The sequence below is a fragment of the Haliotis cracherodii genome, unplaced genomic scaffold, assembly GCF_022045235.1.
Source record: "Haliotis cracherodii isolate W230 unplaced genomic scaffold, xgHalCrac1.p SCAF_9, whole genome shotgun sequence".
Classification (NCBI taxonomy): Eukaryota; Metazoa; Mollusca; class Gastropoda; order Lepetellida; family Haliotidae; genus Haliotis; species Haliotis cracherodii.
Window position 1 is genome coordinate 14313970 of NW_027266343.1, and position 10899 is coordinate 14324868.

Genomic DNA, 10899 nt, shown 5'->3' on the forward strand with positions numbered 1-10899 from the left:
ATCAACAAAAAATTTACCATTCTCAGTTCCACGTATTTCAGTTTCATTTATTTTCTAAAAATAAAGATGAAATACAAAGACAAAGAGATATGTGATCAGTATGTATATGTCACACATACAGACACAGCCACGGACACACACATTCAGACACACACTCACAGACACACACTCACACATACTCACTCATAGACACAGACACACTAACAGACACAGACTCAGTCACGCGCGCGCACTCACGCACGCACGCACGCACGCACGCACACACACACACACACACACGGCTATTCTTCTCAAATAACATGTTCATGACACCGAGGGAGCTGACAAGTGTTTTTATTGAGTGACACATTCTTAAGGGTGAAACTGCAAACTTTATCAAGTTACTAGATTATATAAACATAACTTTTGAGAAGAAAAGCGAACTGTTATATTTATTTATAATCCCTGTCGTCGATGCAGACTGGAAGTAGTTTGTTAGACATACATTGTAAGATCAATTTTATGTTTTCAACTTTTCAGATATTAAACAATGTACAAAAGAAATACGATTATCACGCGAGCATGCCTGGGGACTGAATATTCTATTACGAGTAAACATTGTATTTGTGAACCAAAACGTTATATTTCCAAAATATTATATCGACGATACGAAAACACACGAGGGTAAAAATCTCTGTTTCACGATATGTTTTCAGACATGTTATCAGTTGTGGCCATGCTTTATCATATTAATAACACCAGGATGCGCACTGGGGTTGTGAAACCAGTCGACAAAACGCAATACACTCCTGACTGACGTCACGCGATGGGGTCCGACAGTCAAGACATGACCTAAGCTGGGCCCCGTCTCCAATATCACAATCTAGGCTTGGCGCAAGTTGACGACGCGCATAGGGAGCCGGGAACCAGCTTAGACATGACCCTACATCACGGCTCTCGGCTAGCCGCTAACAAGCAAGACAAACGGACAGGCAAGTAGTAGGGCATTAAACACGCTGTATCAGCCACTCCTAGAGACAACACGCTCAACGTATGACCTTTGGAATGAGTGAGTCAGTTGGTTAAACGCCAAATGAGTATGTATTTCAGTTATGTCACGGCGTGCCAGCTTGATGTTGGGGGACAGCGCCAAGAGATGCAGGTCACGGATGTGTACCACCTTCATGAAACCCACGGGCATGGGTATGGAGCTAACAGACCTAGAAACATAATCATTCGAAGCTGGGATTCTAAACCATGGTATCTGTCACGCTAACTTAAGGGACGCAACTCTTCACAGCAAAATACACCGGTATTGACGACTGGCGCACCTGTGCCCTCCAGAGTTACGATCATCTTAGCGCTAAGATCGCTTTGTGCAAGTTGGCCCAGGTATGGATTGATTATATAATCCTGTATAAACAATCTTGGAAACTGTCTCTTCGTTGCCTTATGCTCCTTTGATATACCTTTTATTGGAAGATATACATTGCCTGGAGTGGTTCGCATTCCAACCATTCATTTACATATAGGCGATTTCTTAGCCTTCTTCTTCTCGACCTTGACCTTTGAATGAGTTGGCTGCCTGTTTCTCTGCGCACTCCAGCACGTAGGGCAGGCCAGTGGGAGGTCGTAGTCACGGACGAGCGCGTTGTGGGCGTCAGCGTCAGGGCATAATGACGTCGGGGTCAAGTTAAGATCATGGGAAAACGCCAGTGACGTTCCGTAAAAACGCATGTGTCCAGTCTTGATGAAAAAAGCGTCATTCGCCTTCATGCTGTTGCGGTAATCAAGTAAATTCTGTTTCCCCGATTGCTTCCGATAGCTTTTGCGCATGCGCCCATTGACTGTTCGGCAAACAGCTGCAGTTAGGCTCATGGCATCCACCTCGTAGTCGGAGACACCGGCAGTGTAAGAACGTTTTGAGTTGCTGCTCGACGGAGACCTTGACCACGTGGTACAGTCACGTGAGTCGCCGTTTGCCGCTGACATCCCTTGTATGTGTATCTGTAAGTATAGGGTTTATCATGATGTTTGTTTGTTGGTTTGTTGTTTAACGCCACACTAAGCCATATTCCAGCAACGTGACGACGGTCTTTAAATAATCGAGTCTGGACTAGACAATCCAGTGATCATGAGCATCGATCCACGCAATTGGAAAACGATGACGTGCATCAACCAAGTCAGCGAGCCTGACCACCCGATCCCGTTAGTCGCCTCAAGCATAGTCGCTTGCTGAAGACCTATTCTAATATCATAAACTATCAGTTGATTAACATTAGACAAACATGGCTTAACACGTAATTGAAAAAACAAACCAGAAGCAGCCAAGTACGCTCGATTTGTCAACGTGTACCCAGAATGCAAAGTGGACCACAGAAGAGTGTGGTCCTGAATATCACCACCTCGTGTATTTAATGGCATCAAATCCCCGCGGGGAATCTGAGTCAGAATTGTTCCACAGCAACCTATGTTTGCCGTGCGAGGCGACCTAAAGGATCCGATGATCAGGCTCCGTGTCAGCGTGCCCTGAATGGGAGGATTGTTGCTCATGATATCAGTCACTGATTGTCTGATCCAGACTAACCCACGCACGCACGCATGTTAGGGATCATGAATATTTGTGGGGATATTTTTGGTAGTGAAAACCGAGCACACAATTCCATAAAATATCCTAAAAATAATCATGATCCCTAACGATTTGTGTTCAGAATGTGTCTATGTATATCATGACATATAGTATACTCGGACCCCATGGTACCGCGGCATTCATCGTATCGCGGCATTTGTTATTTTCGGTAGTTCACGCGGGACACGCCTCTTAGCGGCTGTCTATTAATGCAAATCGGTAACCAGGAAGTGCTCACTTCGTAAACAATTTCAATTTCCTCGGAGTGTTCCGTCTGCTGTAAGTAAGGAGTTATTAATCCGTTGATACATATTTCTGGCATCTGTTGTAATATTGCCTTACCCCCATCTATCAATGGCCAACGATATAACCCGCAGTTCCCCAAGTAAACTTTCTCTATGGACCTGAACTAGATCATCTGCATATCCATGGCGACTAATGAGGTAACGGAAGTTACGTAGTCCGCACATTTTTTCCCGCTCTGTGCCCAGAATCTAATGGGAGATCATAAGGGCCATAATGCCATACTTAGAAATACGTTCTTCACTAGTAATCAAAAGATAAATACCTACTTTGGGCAGACTAGGGGTGATTTTTATATATTTATTGTTGACTTTTAACATTTTTACATTTTCTGACAAATTATTGTCATCCAATTTTTTTTAGACAATCTTAAAATATCCTTTCTGATATTTTGTTGTTGACTTATAAACATATTTTTCTCTTACTTTTCGGTAAAAATGCATTGAATACCTATTGCTGATAACACATTTAGAATTTTACTTGTGCTGTCTTTGCACTTGTCTGGACAAATCACTGATGTCTGGCATGATCATACCAAGCGGTTGGTAGAACTATTTCCTCTTTTTGTCCAATTCGGACCTCCATACACAACTTTTCTCTGTACCGCGATACGATGGAGTTCTCTCCCTTGTCAAACAGAGCGCGAGGCCCGGCTTTTACTCGGAGCTACTAATGTAAATAATGAACTTTTATCAGTAAAATATGCATTGTTTGATAAAATGAATGATATCTGATACAGAGAACACGAATAATCATAAAGGTTAGTGAGTGCATTTTGTTCCGTTTAGCGTACATGACAAGTACCGCGATACCCCGAGGTTGCAGGCTATATTGTCCTTTTGCATAGTTCGCAATAAGGTTATCTTGTATGGAGTCGTTCCTATTTTCTTGTAATAATCTTTTTCAGATAGGTAATTCTAACTTATGAAGAAGCATCAGCTAATTTACACGAAAAGACGTTAGTTCTTTTAAAACAAACACAAATAATTCCTCAAACATTAGTCCAAAAACCGAAAATTCGTTTAGACTTTCAAAAGGATATTCGAAGGACTAGGTGCCAGATTGACGATTTGAAGAAAGTAAATAAAGATAAAAAAGATAATCCAATTTCATTCGCGTTCGCAAAAAGTGCGTTTATCATAAAACTGTGTAACATACTCACAAGAATAATCTTCTCATTCAGAAAAGTCGGAAATGGAGCACTGACTGGTAACGTCTTTGACACATTTGATGACGTAATTAACCTTTGGCGTTGTGACGTCATAGTCGGTAATGTTCTACTATGACGTCGTCTTGCGAACACTCGTTTGTACATGTATCTCCCGGCTTATCCGCGGTAAATATATACGTCAACAATAATAACTTCACAGACTGTGCTTATTTAATGATTGAAACAAAAATATTCTTGACATCATTGCAAAATCAGTGCCATCGCTCAGCACAATAACCACACTCCGGAGCGGTGACCTAGCATTACACCACTGCCACAGGGTAATTTGTTTGTGTGCAAACCAAACTCGCTTATTTTTAAAATCTGAACAGACGGGCCAAATGCAAGCCATTCGGTGCGCTTTCCATATTTTGTTGCATAATAATATTGATATGCTACTACAACTGCGACAGCGAGGTGCATGACAATATTTGTTATGGGTTTGACCAAATTAAATGGGGACCACACTCCGGCGCAGTGGTGACTGTTACGTATTGATGGCTTGAGAGTTACCTCCCTTACTGTACGCATATACAAGCTCCTTCCCAGCGCGTGACACCTTCGTTACACTCTCGGTAACATCGCTGCCACCAGTGTGGGCGCGGCCATTTCAAGAATCTTGAAATTTGCCCTCTAACCCCATATGTAGTAACGTTTATATTTTTGTTTATGTCTTTGGGAATGCCATCCTATTTCAGTTTGAAAAGGTTTACGACTGACCATGTTTTCCAGATGAATTTACTTTGTTGTTTTGATAATCAGATTGGTTCGAGATTGCAGACTAACGGAAAATCAACCAACTTCTCCCTTACGTTCTTACTATATCAATTACATGACAGTTTTAATGAAACAGAAATTCAACTTGACAAATAAAGAAAGTAATTTAGCAGGGGTAAGTGTATTCGGCGTCACGACAGTCGTCACTTGTTTGTAAACATAACGGTCATTCGGTTGCGAGTCCAACTCCAAGCATGGTTGTGGCCACCTATTCACAGTGGGGAGTTTTGACTGGTGGCAGCGATAGTATAGAGAGCTCCGGGAACGTACTATCGCTGTGAGGAGCTTGACGCATATATGGACACGTCACTGTTAGCGTCGTCTGATGGCGTTCTAGAAGCTGAGAAGTAAATCCAATGACCAACCACTTCTATCTGTTATAACTTGGTAGTTATGAAGTCTGGTAGCATCAAACACTTAACAGTGACGAAGCATAACGCCACTGCCACAAGCTAATTTGCATATCACGTGACCGGACTTTTCTCTTGTTTGTAAACATGCGCGCTTATTCTGAAAACAGAACAGACTGGCCAAATGAAAGCCTTTCGGTGAGCTTTGCATATTGTTTTACATGATTATAGGGATATGTAACTACAACTACAACAGTGAGGTACATGTCTTTATCAAAGTGGCCGTATCGCTAGCTCTACGTGGGGCTTGGATGACAGCACGTGGAGCCGAACAACCAATGTAAACATAGGATAACTACGCAAATGTAAGTTGATTTTCACGTTTTGGGATACTTTCTTAATCAACTGTAACCATTCTTTGACGTTAATTTTTTTCATCAAAATGTAGAAACTTGTCAAACATGAAACGGATGAAAAGCATATGCAATATCTTGAATGGACTGTGAAAGATGTGACGAATCGTCACATGGCGCTGGCCTGCTGTGGCAGAGGTACTATGCTGGCTGCCGACCGCAAGGAACTCTGGGTAGGGGAGTGCATGGGGACATGGGGATGAGTAATCGTTGGAGAGAAATAGATACAACTTTAAAAGAACCTCTGTCTCTGTCACACACACGTAGAAGAGTATGTGTACCTGCTTGTCGAAGGAGGCGACTAACGGGATCGGGTGGTCAGGCTCGCTGACTTAGTTGATGCATGTCATCAATCCCAATTGCGTGGATCGATGTTCATGATATTAATCACTGAATTGTCTGGTCCAGACTCGATTATTTACAGACCGCCGTCATATAGCTGGAATATTGCTATGTGCGGCGTAAAACAACCAACCAACCAACCAACATACGAAATAGATAAATAATTACGAGAATACTTTTTCAAACGAACTTAACTGTAAATTATTACACTAAAATCGTTTGCGTTTGTTGCGGAAATAATCGGAGGGAGAACATTACAGGAAGATGAGTAAACGTTGGAATAATGAGCTTTATTCTTGTCGCACATATGAATAATGATATGCATACATACGAAATACATACATATTTATGAAAACATTTTTTTAAAAGATTCCTCACTGTAAATTGTTACACTAAACTTGTTTATATTATAAGAGGAAGGCACGCCCTGTCCCAGACTGGTTTACCTGCCCTAGAGCGCTTGCACTCCTCGCCGCTAGGAGGCACTGCTCTTCAACCCCCCCCCCTCCCCCCACCCCCCTTTTACCCATACAGCATTTCCCTGCCGTGAAACGTTGAACCATTTCCGTGCAGCGAGTTCTGCCTGTAGAGAGGCTCAGGGACAGGCGTACGGTATATCGCTATGCTGGAAACGTTGACCCGGTTTCCGTGCATCGGTTCTGCCTGTCGAGAGGGTCAGGGACAGGCGTACGGCATATCGCAATGCGGGAGACGTTGACCCAGTTTCCGCGTACTGAAATATTAGCACTTTTGTACAGTGTGAATAATTGGCGTGTCAGGCTACAGGAGTAAAAATACCACCGAGGTAACCCTCATGGAGAAGTTTTGTTAATGGTTAAACATAACAAACGCACTCACAACGTTGTGGGTTTCAGTTTTAGCAATATCTGCATGTCTCCACATATCTACTTCATTATCAAATAATATTACAACAATGTAGATATTACTTTGAAAAGATTAGAAATGTGATACATTTTCAGCTCTAGTGGCGTTTTCATTGACAACGGCGATGCACACTCACCAGCAAATCTCATTTCCGGTTCCATTGTTTTGCGACAGTTGCATCTATAGTTTATCTCTTTGTACTGTAATCTGTTTCTTAGCGATCCTTTCGAGAACGGTTTCATGAATCCTTATACTTATAGGTGTCATTAATTAGATCGAAACATTGTCCAAGTTATACTTTGCGACATTGATTTTATAAAGGGAAATTACTCTTCCTGGCATACGGATTGAATCACTCATAAAATCCTGATCGACCCATTTTCCCAGAAATACGCACCCACGCTCGCACGCACGCCTGTAGTCCGTTGTCCAGGCGTTGTTTTGAGTGAGTGAGTGAGTGAGTTTGGTTTTACGCCGATTTTAGCAATATTCCAGCAATATCACGGAGGGGGACACCAGAAATGGGCTTCACACATTGTACCCGTGTGGGGAATCGAACCCGGGTCTTCGGCGTGACGACGTTCTGTTGAGACTTACCTGTGTGTTAAAAGGTTTTCCCCACAATTTGCACTCGTGCCGACCACTGCTGAAGAAATACGGTTAAACCCTGATAAGTAGAGAATGAAGTTTTCTAGTCAACCAACTGCGACCTGCCTGCCAATATTGAATCATCTACCTGACGTTCTTTCTGCATTGCTACCCACACGTAAGTAGTATAGAACGGGTCCGCAGAAGGTAGTTTTGGTTGAGGGAGGTTGAGTGAAAATAGCGAAGGTGATTGGTTGATCCAAGTCACGTGATCGGATAGGATGACTCATGCATCAACAACGCGTCACAGGTGAGGGGGAATGAAAGGTGTGTGTTTATAAGGCAGAAAAGAATTCATAAGAAAACAAAAGTAAAAGGTTATGAATAGAGCTATGTGTATAGCGTGTTGCCCTAAATAGACAAGCAGCCCAGTTTGAATTGAGCGCGCTTGACAACTCACGTTATATATTCAAATAACCCGCGCTCGCTAGAGCGTGCGACCTGGTTTGATGAATACAGGGTGTGTGTTGAAAGTACGACCATACCACAATAGAGACGGGTTATGTCAACACGATATACGCCGGATAATGTAAGGAAAAAAAATAAATAAAAATGTACGTCTAGCTGGAACAAATTCATCTTGTACGGTCTACACGTTGTACACCACGAACGTTAGACAACCTGTATGGAAAAAAATATAGACAAAATAGATAAAACTACGCAATCAGTAAGCTAGCAGTGTCGTTTAATTACATTTAGCGCGCAAGAACGAGGTTGTCACGTCACCCTGCATTGACTATAACGCTGAAGGCATCCGGATTTCGAATCACCCCGCGCTGCGTACTATTGTGAACCATTTGTATAAAGGGCGTTCACTTATTCAGCCCTGTCCCGACTTGCATAGTTGATGTTTCAACGCTAGCGTTTCCATTTAACGCGATTACAAATAAACCGTGTGGTTTGAGTTTTAACCGTGTAACATGATGTGCACAGTTTTACTTCAGAACGTGCTATTTTGAAAATAAATAGACAACTTATAAGTACATGTACCAGTGTGACGGCACGAAGCTAGGTTTGTTGGGAAAGTGATGGAAGCAATCTATAGGACATTTTCATGTTTACAATACTCACCCTTAATTCGAAGAGAGAACAGAGTTTATCATGGAAAATTGTTTGACGAGGAAAATGTTTTATTGGAAATATGTCGAAGTAGGTTTATTCATAGCTAATGTATAGCAGAGAGACTAAGCGACCGACCGCCCATAACAATGTCAACATACCCCGGCCTTACAATTAATGTCTACATACCAGCCTCGCCTGAAGCTTCCCATTCATAAATTGTGTGACCAGTGTCCCGTATTTATGATATGTTAGGGAAGATGTGTTGTACATTTGTTATTTTAAAAGGGAGTTATTTCAGAGAGGATATATATGGGTATTCCCCTCATTAAACCTTTCTTTCGTTGGTGTCTATTAAACGTATCCGGTATTTAATACATTTGAATGATGTAGGAAAGTATGTGCGTGTAGATGTTGTACCTATATCCGAACACGAATGTATGACACCTTTCAATAGATCAATTACGGTTCTAACCACGACACGCAACATGACTATGAGCGTGGTTAGCAGTTCATATTTATAAACACATCGTAAATGACAGATTTCTGATGAATGAACTCGCCCGCACACATGTCTATAGGGTTATGTTCGCCAGAACTGTAAACAGTGACACATTGATAACAGGAAGGGTGCGTGGAATGCACACGTCCTTGTAAGGGTAAAATACGCGTTTAAACTCACCATTTAAATGATGACATTACTTTTTTAGATGTATTGGTATCAGTGAGTGAGTGAAGTTAGTTTTACGCCACACTCGGCATTATTCCAGCTCTAGGGTGGTGGTCTGTCAATAAACGAGCTTGGGCCAGACAATCCAGTGATCAACGGCATGAGCATCGATCTGTGCAAATAGGAACCGATGGCACGTGTCATCCGAGTCGGCGAGACTGACCAATCGATCCCCGTCAGTCGCCGATAAGCATGGGTTACTGAAGGTCGATTCTATAACCCGGGACCTTCACGGGTGTAGTATGACGAAGACTATATACTAATATGATCACTTTTTTAACATACTCACAAGCGTGCTGTGAAGAAAAGAGTGTCTTCCAAGATTCCCTGCACGTGTAAGACAGTATAAACTCTACAGTAGTGTAGCCCGATAAACAGTTTTACTCTCGCCAGCAAACGGATTGGACGTGAACAACATGAAGAAAGCATTAGAGATTAGACTTGACCCTAGAGATATATTTAGGAAGACTACGTTGAGAAAATCGCAACAGAGAAAGAAACCACAAGCAGCCAAGAAGTCGACGCTGAAGACAAAGAAGAGATAGGTAACACCTAAAATGAAAACGATGACAACCAAACAGGGATCGAAGACAACACCCCAACCCGTGAAAATACAACATGTGTCGGAGGTGAAGGCTGTGGCGGAACGGGCACTTGCTGCCTTGAAGCGTCAACAGAGTCAAGGGTATAAAAGAAAGCTTCATACCCTCTAATCGCACACCGTATTTGGATCACCATGGGGGTTGCCACCTGTCCGGACTGTGAAAAAATGTTTTCAAGGAGAGATGTCATGTTACGACACAGGAGAAATAAACATAGCATACCGCCGCCGTTACAAGCCCACCCGCCGCCGCAAGTCCACTCGCCATTACAAGCCCACCCGCTAACGCCGCCGCCGCAAGCCCATCCGCTACCGCCGCCGCAAATCCACCCGCCATTACAAGCCCACTCGCTAACGCCGCCGCCGCCGCCGCAAGTCCACCCACCGCCGCCGCTGCGTCAAGCCAACCCGCCGTTACAAGCACATCCGCCGCCGCCGCCGCCATCGCAAGTCCACTCGTGGCTGCTTCATTTACCATGTATATCTGATCTTCGAGAACAATTCAAGTTCCTGATTCCCTCAAATGCGCTAGTTGTGGGACCCAGTGGTTGTGGAAAGTCTGTGTTTACCTCTCATGTACTCCGGCATGGCCTGATCCAACCCCAACCTACCCGCATCGTTTGGTGTTATACTCAATGGCAGCCATTATATCAGGACCTCGGTGAGCAGCTGCCTCAGCTGACCTTTGTTAAAGGAATTCCCCACGATATCTTGGACGAGGATTACTTTGATGCTCGTCAACAGAACGTGTTGGTCCTGGATGATTTCCTGGCCGAAGCAAAGCACGACAAGCGTATTTCGCGGCTGTTTACTCAAACCTCACATCACAAGAATGTATTGATCTTTCTCTTGATACAAAATCTGTTTCCGAGAGGTAAGGAATCGAAAGACATTGCTTTGAACGCGCATTATGTCACCTTGTTTCATTCCCCCATAGATAAACAGCAAATCAAACTCTTCGCTCGTAGAATTT

At 43.1% G+C, this 10899-nt stretch overlaps 1 protein-coding gene across 1 annotated transcript; it reads right to left on the reverse strand.

The window, feature by feature from the left end:
* Positions 1 to 1497: 1497 nt before the first annotated feature.
* LOC139452944 (uncharacterized) lies at positions 1498 to 1971 on the reverse strand. Its single transcript, XM_071234564.1, has one exon. It carries the CDS (start codon positions 1969 to 1971, stop codon positions 1498 to 1500), a length of 474 nt encoding a protein of 157 aa, XP_071090665.1.
* Between the last annotated feature and the right edge of the window lie 8928 nt (positions 1972 to 10899).

What these genes read in the sequence shown, in the direction of transcription:
- LOC139452944 (XM_071234564.1), bottom strand. Translation starts at nt 1,971, where the DNA reads ATGTCAGCGGCAAACGGCGACTCACGTGACTGTACCACGTGGTCAAGG.